This window comes from Cyprinus carpio, chromosome A3 (assembly GCF_018340385.1).
Source record: "Cyprinus carpio isolate SPL01 chromosome A3, ASM1834038v1, whole genome shotgun sequence".
Lineage (NCBI taxonomy): Eukaryota > Metazoa > Chordata > Actinopteri > Cypriniformes > Cyprinidae > Cyprinus > Cyprinus carpio.
The window spans coordinates 2,553,475-2,575,753 of record NC_056574.1 but is presented as its reverse complement, the minus strand read 5'-3'; the positions used below and the strand labels follow the sequence as shown (position 1 = coordinate 2,575,753).

Below are 22,279 nucleotides of genomic sequence, written 5' to 3'. Positions count from 1 at the left end.
AACATAATCTCTGGAACTGCTCTGAGTCACCTCATGAGCATTTTACTTATTTTGAAAAAACTATCATCATATCATATACGAAGAGACAGCAAGGTTTCAAAGAGACACCAATGTTTTAGGAGTTTAGTACACAGAATAGGACACATGCTTATTAGATAACCGTATTTGAGTTGATGTATATGCTTTTATTTATTATTGTTTTTAATTAATAACTAATTTTTTCCCAAATTGTTAGATGCAGTGTTTCATGTAGTTATGCAAAGATTTGGTTTCAAAAACAGTATCTGTAAACTATTTCTTATGATTTTAAATCTGCATTAAACTTCAGATCAATCTCAAAGTAAAAAGCAGGACTTAAGTCTGATCTTGTGGTGGATGTTTTCAAATTCGATCATCTTAATTTAAGTGATGAAGGATTGTGAAAGTCTGACAGTGTTGAGCACTACTGTAAGGTTAACCCTGCGTGGTGTAAATGTTTGAACTGTTGAAAATAGACAATCAAAAGTAATCAGTTAAATTACTTTAATAAAGTAATTGAACAAGTTACACTACTATTACAGTTTAAATAAGGTAACTTGTAGTCTGTCGCATCACTTTTCAAAAGCATCCCAGAAGCGGCTCTCCGCGCCGCTTAGCTAAGCGCGTATCTTTAGTGAAGCAAGCATTGACTAGAGTGGCCACGATCAGCTCCGGTAGCCACGTCGGAGCCGTAACACGCCGCAGAAGTGTGCAGTGGAAATCAGGGGTTAGACCCTAAAGATCAGCATCAGATGAGCTGTAAAATATGTTTTATGTCTTAATACTAGAGAAAACGTCAATTGGACAAACTAGATATTGTCACGAGCATCTAAATGCTTATATAGAAAATAAATTAAACATCAACGCTGCTGCTGTCTGCTGATATTTTGACCTACTACGAAGAATGGTTTCTTTATGAGACTTATTATGTAAGCTATAACATATTCTGATTATCTGATACATGTAAGTCTTTATTCTTATTAGTGTTTACTTGCAAATGCATGAGTTTGCTATGGTCACTGTAAATGTAAGTCTATGTTCTTCAAAATCATTCAAGTGATGTAAAGATCAATCAATCAACAATCAACTTAGCTTTATACGTCATTTAAACATAAATACATTAAACTGACTTAAAAACATGATTGTTGTAATGTTTCTTAAAACACTTTTGACTAGATGGGTCAAGGCATTTATTAGTTTTATTCCTCCTGGTCCTAACACAGAAAGTTTGTTGAAATTCTTTACACATAAATGTGTTACAGTTACACAATTTGTGTCAAGTATGTGTTATTTTTGATGCAAGTATGCAATAAAAACACAGCAAACACACATTTAGATTATTGAAGTGAGGAAACTTGCTCTTGAGCAGAGTAATGGCTCATGAAGTGATGCACGCAGCAATGTGATTGGCTGATAAATAACACGTGTTGGATGCACTGCGTTGCTTTTTTTTCTTTTTTCTTTTTTACTTTTTAACACATTTAACACAATATTACACACACAAAATGTATTAAAAATTAATAGATCTTTTATGATTTATTGGTCAAACCATTTTTATTTTACATTTATGTTTGCATATTACTAAGAATTTGTATAAAAAAAATATATATTTTTCTGAGATTCTCTCGTGAGGTTTTATTGCCTTCTATGAGTATTCCTAGAAAACTTTAGTAGTTGAATAGTTAGAGATGAGTTATGATTGAGGTAGGTTATGATGTGCTCTTCTAATACACATATGAGTGATTGTATGCCACACAAACCAGTTTATCAGCTCTGTCTGGATGATTGTCTGCTTACTTTGTCTTCATCTTTCCACACAGGTTCACTCTGCCAGTTAGATGGTAAGTTGTATCATAATGACCCTAAATCTCACAGAATGTGAATCTTCTGTGTCTGAGAGGCACATTAAGAAATCTTCTTTCCTCTCATCAGTATGTGGTCGAGCCCCTCTCAATAACAGGATTGTTGGAGGGGAGGATGCAACGGCAGGTGATTGGCCGTGGCAGGTCAGCATTCATACTGTCAACGATAACCATTTCTGTGGCGGGACTCTCATCACTAAAGACTGGGTTTTATCTGCAGCTCACTGCTTCCAGGAGTATGAAGTTTTATGCTTAAATAAAGATTATGATACATTTGCAGATTGATAATAGTGGGATTTTAAGAACACTTTCTCTATTTACAGGTACGATTACCGTTACATTAAGATGTACTTCGGTCGTCTGAGTCAATCTGACAAAAACCCTAATGAGACATCCGGACCTATTAGAGCTAAACAAATTATCAACCATTCTGACTTTGACAATGTTACTTATGACAATGACATAGCACTGATCCAGCTCTCCTCCTCTGTGAATTTCTCTGATTACATCAGGCCAGTCTGTCTGGCAGCGGCTGGAAGTGTATTTGGTGCAGGTACGGAGAGTTGGGTCACTGGATGGGGCAGACTACAACCTGAAGGTGAGTGAACATTGACTTGCCAGTTAACTGAATACAAACATCACTGTAAACCTCAACAGTTTACCTAGAAATAAAAGCCATCAAATGTGTCCTCTGATCTGTGTCACAGGCACCCAGTTTCCTGACATACTGCAGGAGGTGATGATACCAGTTGTGAATAACAGTGCCTGTGCTAATGCTTATAAAGGGATCAGAAATATCACAAGCAATATGATTTGTGCTGGATTGTTAAATCAGGGAGGAAAAGATGCATGTGAGGTACAGTAAGACATCAGTCATTCATTTAACCCTTGTGCATTCCTCATTTGAGAATCACACTCATGGTCTTCATGGTCAAAAGTGACCGGACACCTGAAATGTAATCTTTTTTTTTTTTCTTCAGTAAAATAAATCTAATATATTTTTGTTCAATAACATTTTTTTATTTTGTATTTTGAGAGAATTTCATGGTACTAATCAATATTTATACAATAATTTTACAAATTTTTTTTTTTTTTTTACAATAATTTTACAATTAATGCAGTATTTGAGATTAAAATAGATATTAGGCCTTTAAAATCCCATTTTTGAAGGCAGAATAGCACCTCCTGGTGAAAGCAAAAAAAGAAAAACCTGTAATTTCATGGTGTAACCACTAGATTCCTGTGTAGGACTCTATAGAGAGGCTTGTGAATTCCCTAGTTGTTTTTATACATAATTGTTTACTTTTATTAGGTTGTGGATTTAAATGTTTATTAACACTACACTCTTGTTATTCAGCTATCATTTCCCACTGATTTAGGTTTAGGGGTAGGGATTGGAACATGTCTTACTTGGCAAAATCACATCGGCCTTAAAAGTTAGTCTTCTAATATTTTTCTGCAAGACTGTTTATAACTTTTTAAAATCAGTTACATAAAAACATACAGGTGCACCTCAATAAATTAGAATGTTGTGGAAAAGTTCATTTATTTCAGTAATTCAACTCAAATTGCAAAACTCATGTATTAAATAAATTCAGTGCACACAGACTGAAGTAGTTTAAGTCTTTGGTTCTTTTAATTGTGATGATTTTGGCTCACATTTAACAAAAACCCACCAATTCACTATCTCAACAAATTAGAATACTTCATAAGACCAATTAAAAAAAAAAAAAAAAAACATTTTTAGTGAATTGTTGGTCTTCTGGAAAGTATGTTCATTTACTGTACATGTACTCAATACTTGGTAGGGGCTCCTTTTGCTTTAATTACTGCCTCAATCCGGCGTGGCATGGAGGTGATCAGTTTGTGGCACTGCTGAGGTGGTATGGAAGCCCAGGTTTCTTTGACAGTGGCCTTCAGCTCATCTGCATTTTTTGGTCTCTTTTGGTGCTTTTGGCAGTGTGGGCAGGTGCCAAATCCTGCTGGAAAATGAAATCAGCATCTTCAAAAAGCTGGTCAGCAGAAGGAAGCATGAAGTGCTCCAAAATTTCTTGGTTTAAAACGGGTGCAGTGACTTTGGCATTGATTTTCAAAAAACACACAATGGATCAACAACCAGCAGATGACATTGCAACCCAAAATCATCACAGAACTGTGGAAACTTAACACTGGACTTCAACCAACTTGGGCTATGAGCTTCTCCACCCTTCCTCCAGACTCTAGGACCTTGGTTTCCAAATGAAATACAAAACCTGCTCTCATCTGACCACTGGGCAACAGTCCAGTTCTTCTTCTCCTTAGCCCAGGTAAGACGCCTCTGACGTTGTCTGTGGTTCAGCAAATTCCTTGACATGTCTGTGTGTGGTGGCTCTTGATGCCTTGACCCCAGCCTCAGTCCATTCCTTGTGAAGTTCACTCAAATTCTTGAATTGATTTTGCTGACAATCCCTCCTAAGGCTGCGGTTCTCTCGGTTGTCTTTTGTGCATCTTTTTCTTCCACACTTTTTCCTTCCACTCAACTTTCTGTTAACATGCTTGGATACAGCACTCTGTGAACAGCGCAGCTTCTTTGGCTATGAATGTTCGTGGCTTACCCTCCTTGTGAAGGGTATCAATGATTGTCTTCTGGACAACTGTCAGATCAGCAGTCTTCCCCATGATTGTGTAGCCTAGTGAACCAAACTGAGGCTTAGGAAACCTTTGCAGGTGTTTTGAGTTGATTAGCTGATTGGCATGTCACCATATTCTAATTTTTTGAATTGGTGGGTTTTTGTTAATTGTCCAAAACATTTTGAATGCAAATTAGACACCCACGCACACTCTCACACCCAAACTCACACACACACAACCCCCCAGGCCAATCTCAGTATTTTTGTTGTTGTTGTAAAACATAAAATTATAGGGATTCCAAAAGCAGCCTCTTTATACATTTATTTTGCAATGCAGAAGTAAGCTATTTTTATGATTGTGCGAGACTTTCAATTCATTAGCTGTGAGTAAATAACTAGAAAAATAACAAAGTGCCGTAAACTGTTAAACCGCTTGTGCTACAAAGTGGTGTATATATGATTACAATAATAAAATATAAATTATGTGACAATGGTTAAAAGTTTGCAATTATAAAGCAGTAGGCTATATCAGGCTGTTTTTGTACAGGTAAAATCTCTCTATCATGAAAAATAATGTGGATATGTTTAAATAGGAAGCTATAGTGGTTACACCATGACATTATAAGTTTTTCTTCAACACTTCCGGTTGGCACTATTTTCACTTCAGAACATAGACTTTAAAGTTGGGCTGTCGATTTAATGCATTAATTTAACCCTCTTCCATCCCTCGGGTCATTTTGACTTGAAAATCATTTTTAAAGATTTTTTTTTTTTTAATCTAGTGTTGGTCATTATGGTACGACTTTGTGACTTTTGTCCCACTTGAACCTGGAATACACACACACACACACACACACACACACACACAAAGTGAGTGAATATAAGTTTATGTATATATAGTTTATGTGGGTGTAATAAAAAAAAGTAACAAAAGTGTCCCTCGTGGATCAGTTCGACCCACAATAGAAATTAATGCAATGTCAAAAAAAAAAAAAAAAAAAAAAAAAAAAAAAAAAAATTTCTTTTTAATATACAGTACTCACACAATCTAAAAAAAAGGTGCATACCCCCCCCTCCAAAAAAAAGGCCTGAGACTACAGAATATCCCAGATGCAGAAGAAAAAACTCATATACCCAAACATGTACACACATGGATGGTACACACACTCACATAGAAACACATTATAATATGAATGATGTTTCTGCTGGGAAAAGACTATCATTTTTGTACCTTTTTTTTTATTATTATTTATTTAAATTTAAGTGATGTAGTGAAGACCAATGAATTTAGATCATATTTAAATTTTTAAATATATATTTTATATTACATATTTATGAAATTGTATGAATATAAATGTCCATAATGTTTGGATTAAAATTCAATTTGATATTTTTTTTTTAAATATAAATTATTTAATGTTTAAATATATATCCAAATGCCTAAAAAACAAAACACTCGGTGAACGAGTTCAAGATTTTTGAAGATTTGTTTGGTGAAAACATTTAAAGAAATGTGTAAATTTACATTCGTAACCTGAGACGTTCCCTTTCAAGGGAACTTCGAAATGCTGCGTCCTCTAGGGGTCGCTATATGGGGAACAGATACCCCACGCCACCATGCTGAGGGGAGTGCAGGCCAGAATCATGGCGAACACTAAGTACCAACTCTACCATTTCCATGGGAGTTGCCCCTGGGACGTTAGACGGCTGTCTGTGACAGTACCCCTTACGGCCAAAGGCCTAAGCTACATACCGAACTTGATTGTTAGGGCCTCGGCCCGGGGTAGAGCTGAAGGCTTGGAATCAGGAAAGATTCCTTTAAAGGGATACGGCTAAGAACCTAGCATTTTATACTAAGTCCTGCCTGTCACACAGGGGCTACTGCTTGCTTTCGCATAAGCTTGCTGAAGGAGCTGTCTCAATAGATCTCCAGTAACACCCTGTTTAGATAGGTATCCGAGGATACATAGGTGGAGTGGCGCCCAAGATGAATGGGGGCTTTACCAACTCAAGAAAGGGCACGGAGGAAGCAACTGCGTGAAGCACTCACCCTACATAGGATTTTTTAGAAAGAACGCAGAGTACTCAGCTTGTGAACTTACCACAGTTGTGGAGGTTCAGAAAGTGTGCAAAGGACTTCACCGTGCACACTTACCATAGCATGGATTTTCACATACCGTTCGTAAGGAGGGGATCTTGTGGCACTCTGATAGAGCAGCTCATCGATGAAGATGGTTTTGCAATCTCAAATACAGTATGTTTTGAGAGTCATCAACTCGATCTGTGGAGGAACATAATGCTGGAGCGCTCTGGGGAAAAAACAGCGAACCTCCAGTCTCATATGAGAGGAGAACTCCCTGATATCCAGAGTAGCACGCTCATAGGCGACCCTTCTTGGGAAAAGGGGAGCGCTCTGCTAAACACTACCACGAGAATCGCCCAAAATAGCCCCTCATGTTGAGGGAAGCAGACCCCCCCGCTTGAAGTGTATAAGCAAATACATACTGGGCTGAATGGAGCCCAAGGAACCAAGGTCTAATCATCTCAAGAAAGGGAATGAGGCGGAGCACGTAACCCTAACCGTACAGGATTTTAGAAAGTGCGCAGAGGTCCGTCTTGCGTGCACCGACTTACCACTTACGTGGATTTTAGAAAGTGTGCAAAAAGTGTTCACGTGCACACTGACCACCATGTAGTTTCCAGAAAGTACACAGAGCTTAGCGTGTGTACTTATAGGTTCCTAAGCATCGCAGAGGCGCTGAACCGCATGGGAGAGAGACAAGCTCGAATTTTGTATCCCTCTGGTGAGGGGAGCATCACCTGAAGGCCAGTATATACAGGGAAGACTTCACGTAACTACCCCCCCTTCACTTCCGGTGGGATGAGACAGCACAAACGTTAAGCGGCCAGGAGGGCCCCTCAGGGGGTGACCTGGCCGGACATCCATGAAATTCCCCTGCAGTGCTGTCTGATGATCAGCGAGGGCTCCCGCAGAAGCCTGTGATCTCGGTCGCCTAATACCAGAGCACGAGGCCAGACAGCCGTGTGCTGACGAGTGTGTTAGTAAACGCCGTAACTGCTTAGCACTGCAAAGGAAACTCACAGAGTTTATTAGTAGACACATAACCACCAGCATTTAATACACATAAATATATACAGAAAGGGTTACATACTCACCCACCCTCCTACCACTGGAGCCCCGCGATCAAGGGGCGCCTCCTTTAGTCCGGACCATCAGTAAGGTGGTTGCTATAAACACAGAACCTGCCACACATCATAGGTCCAGCATTGGAGACTGTTATGTCGAGAATTTTTCCACCTAACCTCGATCAGGTGGAGAAGACCTGGTGGTTACAGGGGAATTAGGGCAGGGGAGGGATTAAAAGCAGAAATTTAAAAACCACCCAAAAGGGAATGAGTAGCTACCTAGGTATAATCACTCTGATTCGGACGAGTACCTTGCCTCAATAGCTGAAATCAATCACTATCCCTCAGGTCCTGCTTATCCTCCTCGTGGTACCCACGATTCCTCTTACCCCTGCCCGCAGGCGGGGGCGGAGGACTTGCACACGAGCCGACGACACTAGCCTTCCTGCGCCCGTCTTTGATCCTCAGACTGAGAGGGGCCAGGACCCCTATGTTGTCGGGCTCGGACCTGCACCTTAATGGGGAATGAAGGATTTGGAAAGGCAGCATAGAGCACATCGTCCTCGGCCTCCCTGAACTTCTCGACCACCGTCTCGAAGGAGTTGGTACCGAAAAGTTTCGGAAGGCGAACCAGGAATCGAGAAGAAGCGCCCGCCGATGTCTGCCAGGTTCACCCACAGATGTCTCTCCGTTACCACCATGGCCGCCATAGACCTTCCCATGGTGGAGTCAGCCTGCTTGGTAGCACGGAGAGAGAGATCTGTGGTGTGGTGCGGCGCAGCTCAGCTACCTGTCCCTCCTCGAGCTAAAGGCCCTCGCCTTTATCCAGGGTCCTCAGCAAATCAGCCTGATAAGCCTGAAGCACGATGCCATTGTGTGCACCGACGAGCCACAGCCTGCACCTGCTGCTGCGTATGCTCTGCCATTTTACACCCCCACGCATCAGCGGGATGTAATCCTGTAGGGGACTTAGATGGCAAAGAGGGAGGTTTAAGCGGGAGTATGTTTCCCCCACAGAGAGATAGCTAGCCAGCGTCTCTTCTACAGGGGGCCTCCTCTCATAGCTGCTTTCGCTGCATGGCCCCTCGATGTTGGCATAAATCACGTATGCTGAAAACGATGGATGCGAGAAGAAAAACGGCCTCTTTCCATTCTTTTTCGATTTCTGTATGTAAATCAGTCAAGAATGGAAGGCTCACCTGCGGGCTGTGAGGGCTATGGTCAGAACAAATAAACGCTCGTCGACGGTGACCACGCGGGCGTCACTTTGCTGGCACGCTTCCACTGGCAAGTCCAACTTTGCCGTGGCTGTGCGCGATCCATAACCTCTAACAGCTCCGCATACGCAGGGCAGGAGGACTGAGAAGGCTCAGCCTCAGCTTCTTCACCTCAAACATATCCTGCTCTTCCTGGCAGAACCCCTAGCAGAGCAACTAACTTCAGTAGCAGAAAGTGTTATGCACAACATTCATCTTCCTCTCCTGAAGTTCACTTCACTCGTCTGCCGCCCCGAAAAGAGCCGCGAAAAGGGAAAGTCCATCTCTAAAATCCTCAGCGGAGATCCACCTGCTATCCCACGAGCTCACTCTCCTCCGTGCCTCAGCAGCGGCGGGTCCTGACCCGCGGGGAAGCAGATGGCTTGTCCCTCTAGTCCTCGAAAAGAGAGAACAGACGAGAGCGGAGCTTTTTCATTGAAAAACGCCCCAAACAAAAGACACAAAGACTGTGTGTGTCATCAGGGGTCAAATAACGCCGACACGGATGTACACACTGTCTAAACGCCTTGCTAGTGGACAAAATTAAAATTAAAGAGAAAGATCGCTCTTACCGTGGTCGTTTCTCAGATGCACGCTTCAAACAAAACAGTCAGTGAAGACAAAGAAGAGAATGACGTGATCTCCCGGGTGCCTGTTTTATAGTCGCGCCGTGAGTAGTGACGTCAGAGGCTGTCGCCGGCCAACTCGTTGGTGTTTTTTCAATGTATGCTTCAGACACGGGTCACGACGAGGTGTTCCGCATAGCGACCCCTAGAGGACACAGTTTGAAGTTCCCTTGAAAGGGAATACATCGGCGATGGACCGGCAGCCAATGAGAGAGCAAGATACAGAGCAGCGGGGGAGTTCGGGGAGGAGTTATAGACCACAATATCAGCAAGCATGGCTTCTTTTCAGAAAAAGGCTTCTTCTCGGTCTATTGGACCCAAGGAAATGGAAGAAAAATTAGTAGAAATTTGGCAGGAGCACCACGTGTCTGTTTGATGTTTCATCTGAGCTATCTAGTCTCACGTGAGAACACTCTGGTCTGCATGCGTGATATCGCGTTGTTTCCTTGTCACATCTCGCGTGTGTTTTGGTTGTGAAACCAAGGGCTGCATCCGAAAACTTAGACAGGTGACTTGCTGCCTCGCTGCCATATCAGGCAATGACTTTGCAGGCAGTGTTTTTTGCACGAAGACACACTCATGAAACTGATTTGATGGACAGGCTTCTGAGGCAGAGTAATGGTTAAATTATCTACAGCAAAATATAGAGAGCTTTGGCTGATAATTAAGTGGATATTTAATTACTGCAATATTAATTTCTCGCTAGAAATGACATAAAAAGTGGAAAACTTTGATCAAAAACATCCATTTCACAGACAAACTGAGCACCGACTGCAACTTTCAGACCCCATCTTTATTTTGGGCTTAACTGTCACAGAATGGAATGCACAGGATTGTGTGAATATCAAAGGCAGCGAAAGGATACATCTATGCTGCCTTCCAAAATCGGCCAGATGAAGGCATCTCAGGAGACAGGAAACTGAAGCTTACTTTGAATTCGGACGTGCCTTGATGCTTTCCTACCTGGGAATGCGTCCTCAGAAGGCAGCATTTTTCAGTTTTCGGATGCAGCCATAGTTTGCGTGCCAGACAGAGTTGTCGGCGATTCTCCTATTGTAAAGTCATGCTGTATGAACACACCATGCGACGTGATGCTGGCCAAGATAGTCATGCAGTGTGAAAAGAAACAGAGACTCGACTATTTTTCAAAAATCATTGCAGTCTGAACTCGGCTTAAGTCTTGCTAATTCAAACATTTTAAATCCATTCAGATTTTGCACGCACTCATTCAAAAACCCGCGCTGAGAGCAGCGTTTCAGACAGATGCAGTTAGTTACACAATTGATTCCTCTTTCGCGTATCCTTGCTTCTGAATGAACACATACACACAAAAATTATTTCAAAATAATTGTCTCTGCAAGTATTCTTCTAAATACAGTCGGTTCATGTCTTAAGTGAACGTATACAGTGGAGAAAGGAAATCTCCTGTGCCTATTTATTGGATCCGTGCATTCGGTCCTTAAAGGGGCAGCAGCCTATAAATATACTTGCTGTTCCATTAGTGGCACCTGCTGTCAGAGAGTGGCATCTGTGTCTCAGTCACAAAGGTAAAAAATCGGACCATTCTACTTAACTTAATTTTTTCAATTAATACAATCCAGTATAACTCCCAAAATTCGGAAATAGCATTTAACCACCTCCAAGTGCGTTTTATCCCACCTCTAATTGAGTTTATCCACCTCTTAACTAGCCTACAGTTCCTAAGCCATTTTAAAATTATAGCTTATGTAATTTTAGTTTCATATTGTTCATTATTAGTTTCATAGGTTGTTTCGTTGTTAACCTAAGACGAAGTCTTTCATTATTGCGCTTGCAAGTGTCAGTGTTGACAATCTTGCTTGCGGTGTTGCCAGTTAGTAGTGGGAAGTTCGGATCATTTTACTGACTCGGATCTTGAGGTCTCATTCAGCAAAACTTGAACTACTCTTTTCTCTTTTCGTCTCTATGGGACTGACAGGAAGAATTAAAAGACTCGGACCTCACCGGTCCTATTCAGAACCCCCCTCCAATTTATGTGGCGTCATGTGCACTGTGGCGGTCCCCACACAAATGAATCGAAGCCACTCTTTGAGGACCACTCGTCAGTCCCGAGTCATATTCACGATTCGTTCCAAACAAGTGTTGAAACAGCAGAGCTCGGCACGATCCGCAGCCATCCTCCTGATGCCAGCAACGGCCCTGGCTGACAAGCAAAGTGATTGAGCTCGGAAAATAGTACTGAACCTGTCATGTTTGTGAGGTTACTTTGGTTCACGATACTAGCATTAATGCCACTGACTCAATCAGCCTACTACTAGTTATGTATCACTAGCCGTTTCACGGTTTTGCGGTACGGTAAATGCAGTAATAATAATAATAATAATAACAATAAAACCTTCGTTAGTGTGAATAGAAATCAGCACTCATGGCTGCACACATCCATCTTCATCTCCGAGTTTGTGTTGCGTTCGATGCAGCTAGTATCACGATCATGGGGCCTGTACGGTTCCAGTAGGGGCGCTGATTTTGTGCGCTCTGAGAGAGCTCAAACAACTATAGAGCTAGCGGATTTTCTCCAGCGTAATTGATTTGCGTCGGCTATGACATCGAGTGCGATATCATTGGTTTTTGATAATCGATTGGTGGGTTTTGAATGAATTTTTGAAGGAACAAAATTCCGAGCATTTGAAGTATGTAAAATATATTCCTGATGTCTGCTCTCTGTATGACAGTAAACTAGATATCTCTTTGAGTTGTGGACAAAACAGAGGCATTTAGGGACCATTCCTGGGCTTTGGGGTGGAAACACTTCAGTCCACATTTTTATGAAATGTATATAGGGACCAAACACCTAACTTGGATTAATTGAGAAAGAAAATATTAAGCAGATTAATGGAGGCTCTGAAAGTAATCCAAATCCTAAATCATTTATGTACTAGTGCAGTGCATTGGAACCCCTGGATGTAGGCCTCCCTCTCTATCTCTCTTAAAAGGTGTTGTTCTCTCTGTTTTCATTTTGGTGAACTGTTCTAGAATTCAACCCCATGTAGCTTTCTTGCGAGTCCTCTTACAACAAGGAGAACTAGATTAATAATACTAGATTGAATAGTGATTGTGGGACCTAAGGGAGGGAACAGTAGTGATACCTTGGTAGTAATATCAAAAATAATCGGCCCTCTTGAATTCTCAATGGGATACACATGCACTAATTTAGGCAGTGGCCACTTACCGAGAAGTCTGATGGTGGTCACTAGGAAACCTAATTTACAAAGCTATTTTTACTGCTACACTCTCTTTAGGGTTTTTTTTTTTTTTTTTTGTGATAGTAATTCAAAATGGTTTCCCTCTGATTTAACATAGAGCCTTAAACTAAATTCTTTGGTTTATATGAAGAGATTCTTTTATGGTATGATTTTTTTTTATTTGATTTAGGATTTGTTTTAAAATTTCAAGTTAATTGATTAATTTAACATTTCAATTTCACAAAGACTAGCATCCTTTGTCTGAGAAATTAATAAAAATGAACATTTTCCATTTATACTTTCTTAAATCTCATTTAGTAAAAAAAAAAATAATAAAATTGTAAGAAAATTGTATGGGGAATATCTGTATTGAGGGGTTTATCGCATCATACGTTTATTGAATCTTTACTTCCTGCTTATGCTGCTAGTTTTTGATGATCATGCTCTTGTCCACAGTAAAGTTAAGCCGATTTTTGTTTTTTTTTTCCGGGCTATTAAATTAATTTTGGGCTACCAAACCCTGAAGAATGCCCTGCCGGCGATTTTTTTGGGGCTGATTGTTTCCTACCATAGAGCGGATTATCATCACTGTACAGTTTGGTCCAACCCTTAAACAGCTCTATTGTATAACTTGGACACACTGTGCCATTTTTTTGGTCTCCCTTTTGTCTGACAAGCTTCGCAAATAAACGTGGATGCTTGTAAGGTTGAGTTGCGCAGCTTGTCAGTTAATACAACGGCTCTATGTAGTAACAGCTGCTCTATGTGAAATGCACGGCTGCCTGATGGAGGATTTACCGCTGATTAGAGAACCGGCTTTACTGACTGAAATCGCAATAACGATCGCCAGATCTTGAATCGGTGCACCCCTAATTCAAATTGGAATTTCTGTAATGGAAGATTTAAATGACATAACTTTTTTTTGTTCACAGAAAATTCTGTGGAAAACATGATGTTGTTTTAAAAAAAATAAAAAATGCAAAGAAAACAAATATTATGTTGGGTAGATGTCACTTTTTATTTAGAGTTGGAAAGCATAAAAACAAGGCATCCAGTTAATATGTTCCTTTGTGTGTTACATAAAAGCTAACGTCTTTCAGAAAGTTTCTAAAGTATTTAATTAAGTTAACTAAACCTTAGTACTCTAAAGAAATACGTTACTGATTACTTTATTAAAGCTGTATTCTTGTAATCTGTAGTGAAATACATTTTAAAAGTAACCTTTCCCAGCCCTGTATAGTGTGTGTGTGTTAGATACTATTATATATTATATATATAATGGATCTATATAAGCTTTCTGACAAAAAAAAATAAAAATAAAATAATTATAATTAAAATTTACCCTTGGGTCCATTTTGACCCGTGAGCGACACTTTCTTTTTTTTTTCCTTTTTTTTTTTTTATTTCAGATACAGGAGGGCCCACATTTGATGGTTAACCCTGATTTGTGTATGCAAAAAAAAAAAATCTGTAAAATGCTGGGGCAGGTCCTGCATTTTCATTACAGTGTGAATTGGGGATGTAAAAACATGATGACGTACAACTCAACCTGCGTGATGGAGCCTTACAGAATGCAGTTATGTGCCCCTTACATTCAAAAAGTTTGTGGGCAAAAATGCTCAACATAAATGTCATGATTTCATTGTGTGTATGAGTAAGTTTTGAACGATTCCCAACACATTTTACTAATACCCATGAGGAATATTGATAACAATGATCCATGGTCATTTGTTTTCATTTAGTTTACTCTTTACTTAGTCGTTATATAATTGGTCCAATTTATAAAAATGCAAGGTTACATATGTCAAAAAACAAATGAAAACAATAACAAATAAACTTATTATGTTAATAGTAATACTTTCCTGAAAATATTGTTGTTCCTTTGTGTTGTGTTCAGTTTTGATAACTCCATTGGGATATTAGATTGTACTTAAAAACTGACTATTACCCAACCATTTCGTTTTGGTCCCCACAACATATCAGTTCAGAATTGCGGCCCGGATTGCATGCTTCCTACCTGAGACAACTTTCTGTATTAAGAGTAATAATTTTTTTTTTTATTTTTTTTTTTTTAAAGGGCGGTGAATTCAGGGCTGAATTGGGAGCACTTTTTACCAGTCATCGCCAATGGCAAAAGTTATATCTGTAACAGTTTGTTCTCTGGAGTGCTGTTCAGAGATATAAAATGCTGAATGTTTGTCAATACAGGGAGACTCTGGAGGTCCAATGGTCCAGTGCAAGAAAGGCTCCGCTGTGGGATTCAGTAGGCATTTGTGAGTTTCGGTCAAGGATGTGGTGACTCCAAATATCCTGGTGTGTACTCCAGAGTCTCTCCAGTATCAGAACTGGAATCCAGTCTTACAGTGGGCAGCAACCCGCCTGGATTTGTTTCAATTTCAATTCAACATCCGCTCGTGCAAAACCTAAAGAAGTGTACCAAGCTGGTCGATCGCTATTGTTTGTCATTTATTTCTTACTGTCTCTTTTTTTTTTTTAATAGTACCTATTCTTGAACAGCTCTCTTGACTGAATATTAGTAAGAGCAAAACACTCAATGTTGTCTTAAACATCTTGACATTTTCTTTTTGAAGTTCCTTCATGCCTCTGTTCCTCTGAGATTAGAGGATCTTTGCACAAATAGTAGAGATGGAATGATATATATATATATTATATCTATAGATATATATAATATATATATATATATATATATGTATACCGCAATATTTTTATGTTAATATATGGACTGATTGGATTCTGGAGCTCTGCAATGTGACCATGGATACGGGTTGTTGAAATGTAATTATCTTTAATCAGTTCCCATGTTGTAGTCACACTGTCTAAACAGAATAAAGCAAAGAAGGTACTGACCTGGGGAATTTTCTCTATATCTCTCTTCATATATATATATATATATATATATATATATATATATATATATATATATATATAGATATATATATATATATATATATATATATATATACACACACACACACTGTAAAAAAAAAAAAAAAAATATATATATATATATATATATATATATATATATATATATATATATATATAATTATGTAAAAAATGGATAATGTACTGGCAGAAAATTTTTACGGACCATTTTCTCAACATTAAAAATGGAAAAATCTGGTAGATTACATTTTCATTTCTGTACCATAAAACAGAAAATCCGTTATGTGGAAATTTTGTAGCAATTACATCCGCCATGATATTACAAATTGAACCTTTCTAAGTGGTGTTCAGTAGCTTTTATTTGCCTTAAACAGATGAAGACAAAATATTAAGACATCAGTTAATTTAACAATGTATAAAGCACAGTTGAAAATGCTTGTATTGTGGAAACACTTCTTAGTTTTTAAACAGCAACAGGCAGAAAAAAGCAAACATGAGCAGGTACTTGTACAATATTGGTGTTGCACCAAATAGTGGTCACAAATATAAAATTCACCATGAAACAGTCAAGATTTAAAACATTTTCAAATACATGGGGAAAAAAATTAATGCAAAGACAGGGATCTCATTTAAAACAATTTCTACAGACTTATAGTTAATAGTCAAGTGAATTGACACCATTTTTCTACAGAACACAAGATTAAAAGCACAGTTCACCCAGAAATTTTAATTCTGCCATCAGTTAGTCTCCCTCATATTGATCCAAATCCATACAATTTTCATTCATCTTTGGAACACAAATGAAGAGTATTTTTAATGACATCTCTGTGCTTTTTGTCTCTCCATTGAAAGCCTTTGCAGCCCCATGGCAAGGGTCAGATACGGTATATCTGTCAGATTCAAATAAAAAAACGCTATTCATTAGTGTTCACAAACTGAATATAGTCTCTAAAGACAGGATTGGAATGAGATTTTTTTCATTAAAAGATTTTGGAGTAAATAACCCTTTTTAAGTCTAGCTTACAAACTTTTAAATTATTGCTAAATTATCTGGCCAATTACAAATACTATGGTACTGCAAAAAAACCTTTGTACGCATTTGAAATGAAACAAGATTTATGCACTCTATGCGCTTTCCAATGTTGGTGAAACTACACCCCCATCTTGAGAACTACACAATTCTAAATTCCAGGAGCAGGGGGCTTCTCTAATGTGTTTGTGTGCTTTTCGTATCTCAAGCCATGTTTTGTGCAGTTTGTGTGTTGTATTGCAGGCAATCAGGGAAGAAGTTTATTGAATACAGATGTCCGAATGTGGCAATGGCAACGAATGTGGTCTACGGTGGCGTGAGAAGAGTGGGATGGTGAAGTCCGCAGGTGAAGGTGAGCACGGTCAATGGATGAAACCCAGGAACAGACCGGAACACTGACACGAAGACGACAACACGAATTCCACTCCATCACACGACACCGGAAGACGGTAAACCAACTAGCAGTGGAGACATGAATGAGGATCTGACAACAGAACAGAGATAGATGAGTGAGTATATGTAGCTGTGTGAGATGAGGATCAGCTGGAGCGAGACAATCAACACACAGGTGACAACAATCAACCAAACGAGCACATGGAGACTACGTGAGTACAAACAACAAACACAAAACATGACACGGAGGAAACAATGGATTTCCTACCGTGACAGTACCCCCCTCCCCTAGGACGTCACCTGACGTTCCCCAGCCTGCTTTACCTGTAGATTGTAATCATCCAATAAGGCGGTGATCCAGTATGTTCCCGAGCAGGAACCCCACCTTCTCTCTCTCCGGACCGTAACCTTCCAATCCACCAAGTACTGAAATCCGCGTCCCCTCCGTCTAGAGTCCAGAATACGATTAACCAACTATGTGGTTTCCCCATTAACGATACGAGGCGGGGGGGGAACCGGGGGCAGGCGGGTTAAGACGGGAAAAAAATGCACCGGTTTAATTTTGGACACATGGAACACGGGATGAACCCTCCTGTACGCCGGAGGAAGGCTAAGACGCACTGTTACCGGATTAATGATTTTGGTAACACAGAAAACGGGCCAAATAAATTTGGGAGCAAGCTTATTCGAAACGGAACGCATCTGAATATTCTGGGTAGAAAGCCACACTCTTTGACCGACGACGTAACGGGGAGGCTTCGACCGGTGGCGATCGGCCTTAGCCTTGGTGCGCGACCTAGCCTGGAGCAGAGCTCTGCGAGCTCTGGTCCAGGTGCGGTGACACCTCTGGACTAGTGCGTGTGCGGAGGGGACCGAAACCCGGATTCCGTACTGACAAAATTAGGTGGTTGGTACCCTAAACTACACTTAAATGGAGACATGCCCGTAGATGACACTGTAAAAGAATTGTGTGCGTACTCCACAATTTGATGAGTTGCTGACACCAGGACGAAGGATTATTGGAAGCCAAACATCGCAAAAAACCCTTTCGACATCCTGATTGGCTCGCTCGGTTTGACCATTGCTCTGGGGATGGAACCCGGAAGAAAGACTAACAGTCGCTGTCCTAACAATTTACAAAATTGCTCGCCAAAAATTTGGACACAAATTGGGGACCCCATGTCAGAAACCACGTCTGTCGGAAGGCCATGTATACGGAAAGACGTGGTCAATGACAGCTACCGCTGTTTCCTTGGCTGATGGTAATTTGGGCAAGGGAATAAAATGAGTCGCCTTCGAGAACCGGTCCACTACGGTTAAAATCACCGTATTGCCCTTAGAGGGCGGGAGGGCGGTAATGAAATCTAGCGAAATGTGGGACCAGGGTCTCGAAGGGACAGACAGCGGTAAGAGTAACCGCATCTGGAGGTCGATTGGAAGTCTTACCAATAGCGCAAACTGAACAAGCCAAGACGAAGTCGTGGACGTCACGAGCCATACCAGGCCACCAAAAATCGTTGCTTGACTAGAAACCTAGTTCTACTAACCCCTGGGTGACAAGCAACACTGGAACAATGACCCCACTGGAGAACGTCTGACCGTAACCCCTCCGGCACAAACAATCGGTTCGGTGGGCAACGAGCCGGGGGCGTTACCCCTTCTAAGGCAGTCAACACCTTCGATTCGACCTCCCATCTGAGCGCGGAGATAATGATGGTCCCCGGGTAAAAATGGGCTCGGGAGTAGCAGTACGATCGGATACGCTCAAAAAGACGGGATAAAGCATCGGGTTTGATGTTTTTGGAACCCGGCCGGGTAAGAAAGTGTAAAATCAAAACGACCGAAAAAAACAATGCCCCCGGAGCCTGCCTGGAGTTAAGTCTTTTGGCGGTTCTAATGTATTCGAGATTCTTATGGTCCGTCCATACAATGAAAGGTACAACCCGACCCTTCAAGCCAGTGACGCCATTCTTCTTCAGTGCAAGTTTGACTGCCAACAAGCAACTCTCGATTGCCAATGTCATAATTAACTTCTGCAGGAGATAAACGGTGAGAATAATACGCGCAAGGGATGCACCTTTCGTCTGAGGATGCGCGTTGGGACAACACTGCTCCTACCCCCACCTCTGACGCGTCGACCTCCACTATGAAGTGACGTGAGCGATCAGGGGTGACGAGAAGGGAGCTGAAACAAAGCAGCTTTTCAGTTTGGCAAACGCAGCCTCGGCTGGGTTTGACCACCTGAACGTTCAAACTAGGGGAGGTCAAGGGCGGTCAGGAGGAGCGGCTAGTTGGCTGAAATTGCGAATGAAACGCCGGTAAAAATTGGCGAACCCCAGAAATCTCTGCAGGGCCTTGCGAGACTCTGGGGATGGCCAATTTACCACAGCCTTAACCTTCTCAGGATCCATGCGAACACCCTCCAGTCGAAATGATGTGTCCTAGAAAAGAAACAAAGACTGTGCATGAAAAACGCAATTTCTCCGCCTTGACAAACAATCCATTCTCTAGCAACCGCAGAAAGAAGCACTCGTCGTACGTGTTGCACGTGGTCCTGGAGAGACGAAGAAAAAGAAAAAATCAATATGTCATCGTCAGGTAAACATATATGAACAGACGCGACCATGTCTCGCAACACCGTCATGAAACGAGTGCTTGGAAGACTGCCGGCGAGCTTCGTTAGCCCGAAAGGCATCACGCAGTACTCAAAATGGCCTCTAGGGGTGTTAAAGGCAGTCTTCCACTCATCCCCCTCCACTGATCGCGACCAAATGATAAGCATTACGTAAGTCCAATTTAGTGAAAACGGACGCCCCCTGCAACCTCTCAAAAGCTGAAGACATAAAGCGGCAAAGGATAGGTATTCTTTACCGTTGATGTTGTTCAGCCCTCGGTAGTCAATGCAAGGTCGCAAGGATCCGTCCTTCTTTCCCACAAAAAAGAAACCCCCGCCCCCCCGCTGGAGAAGAAGAAGGGGCGGATGGAACCCCCAACCGTTGCTAGAGAACCTGGATATATATTCTCCCAATGGCCGCCGTCTCTGGAATAGACAAAGAATATACACTTGCCCTTAGGCGGAGAAGTTCCCTGGCAATAACTCTATCGCACAGTCATAGGGACGATGAGGAGGAAGAGAATCAGCACCAGAGACTTACTGTCCTGAAACCCTCCTTCAGGTCGTGGTACTCCGCGGGCACGTTAGCCAAATCCACTGCCTTCCCCCTGAAACACAGACTCAGAAACATTAACACCAGCAGACAAAAGGACAAGACAAACACTGACACTCCTCGCTCCAGCTAACCACAGATCCGAGCGCGCCAATTGATCCTGGGGTTGTGTTTGCTGGAGCCAGGTGTGACCTAGAACAATGGGGGATTGAGGTGAGTCCCTGTGATGTAAAATGAAAATCTCCTCCGTATGGGTTGCCAGATTTGATGAGAGAAACCGGTACAGTGGTCTGTGTGATGACTGGCAGTCTGTGTCCGTTGAGTGCAAAAGGTGCAATGGGGTGTTTGAGGGAGGTGAGAGGAATGTTGAGTTAGTAGCCAACTTACCGAGTCCATGAAACTACCCTCTGCCCCAGAATCCAACAAAGCGTGATGATCGAGTGCGTGGGTGGACCACCGTAGACTCACGGAAGGAGTCTGAGTGTCGATGTAGATGAGGTCTTCCTGGCAGAGATCCCACCGATAGTAGCCTCCGTTTACTATAGGGCTTGGTCCTTTTACCGGACAGCGCTGGATGGATGTTTCTTGGCTGCCGACGTAGTATAAACATAGTCCCAATGGTATCTCGCCTGATCCTCTCCTACCGGCAAGAGAGCATGAGCTCGCCCCACCTGCATGGGTTCAAGATCTCCCGGTGGGCTGACCGCAACCTTGCCCGAGCGATGACGCTGAGGCCTCCGGGTCTGGTCGCGAGAGAACTGCTCTCGCCCCTCAGTCTGGCGGCTTGGTCGAGTCGGTTGTCTACTCTGATGGTGAGGGCGATCAGGCCATTGAGAGAGTGGGGGAGCTCGACGGCGCGGATCTCCTGTTGGGATGGGTCAGCCCACCCCATGCAGGAAGTGATCCCACTGCGCCTCTTCGTTCCCCTTACAACTCCCGCCGCCAGGGTGGCGGAAACTCATAGAATATTCGGCTACTGAACTTTCTTCATGACGTAGGGTCCGTGATAAGTCTAGCCCTCCTACCTCCCGGCGACGGAGCGGGTCGAGCACCCCCGTCTCAATCTCCCTCCCTCCTCCGAAAGGGCTTGGACAAAGCGGCAACAGCAGCTGTCGTTGGTTTCTCCAACACCGCCGTCCCCCAGAGGGCAGACCTCCCCGTCAGTAAGTGACAAGACTAATGCCACCTTTCCACTTCTCGCTGATGTGAAACGTAGCGGGGCTGCAGGGCTAGTTGCCGAGAACCAAATGATACAGGCAAAGATCGACAAAACTTTTGGCTCACACCGCATATTCTCAGGGATGGGGAGGCGTGGTTCGGAGAGGGCCAATCCCTCCCGGAGACGGATCGGCGGTTGTGGGATGGCGTGGGATGGTCGAGCGGGTTGCGGTTGTTGTTGTCGTTGAAAGCCGGTAGCGCGGAGCTCCGGACACTTTCTTGTGGTCAAGCCATTGCTCGTCATCTGAAAAAGCTGGACAGCCCATCTCATCGTAACTCGCCTTGGTTCCTGTTTTCAATCCCATGCGATCAACGGGCTCCTCTGCAAAAACTCCTATACGCTGAGAGTGGGTGAGAGAACTGTCGACGGCTGCTTACATTGATGTGGCAGATCCTACTGTGACGGCTGGTAAAGTGAGGGTGGAGAGTTGGAGGAAGCAATTGCAGGCAATGCAGAAGAGGTTTATGATATCGCAAGGGGGTCCAGCATGTATGCGCATGGAGGGGCCAACGATAAAGTCTTACGGGATGGCGTGAAGAAGAACATGGGATGGTGAAGTCGCAGTGTTGAATGTGAATACGGTCAATGGATGGAAAAAGGAAACAGACCGGAAAACCGACACGAAGACGGACAACACGCAATATAATCACGCACAACGAACACGGAAGACAGGTTTAAACCAACTAAGCAGTGGATGACAGATGGTGTGATAGTAGTCGGGACAACAGGACAGAGAGATGGGTGCAGTATATGTAGCTGAGTGATAATGAGGGGAACAGCTTGTGAGGCGGGATCAGATCAAACACACAGTGGACACATCAACC

General features: G+C 42.2%; 1 protein-coding gene across 1 annotated transcript in view; it reads left to right on the top strand.

Annotated features, from left to right (window-relative positions):
* LOC109076009 (serine protease 27-like) overlaps window positions 1-22,279 on the top strand; it is a 536,122-nt gene that overhangs the window by 3,525 nt on the left and 510,318 nt on the right. The window contains exons 2-5 of the mRNA XM_042733791.1: window positions 1,839-1,859; window positions 1,951-2,116; window positions 2,204-2,478; window positions 2,588-2,736. Of these exons, the coding sequence (XP_042589725.1) occupies window positions 1,839-1,859; window positions 1,951-2,116; window positions 2,204-2,478; window positions 2,588-2,736 (611 nt within the window). The remainder of the gene's footprint in view (window positions 1-1,838; window positions 1,860-1,950; window positions 2,117-2,203; window positions 2,479-2,587; window positions 2,737-22,279) is intronic.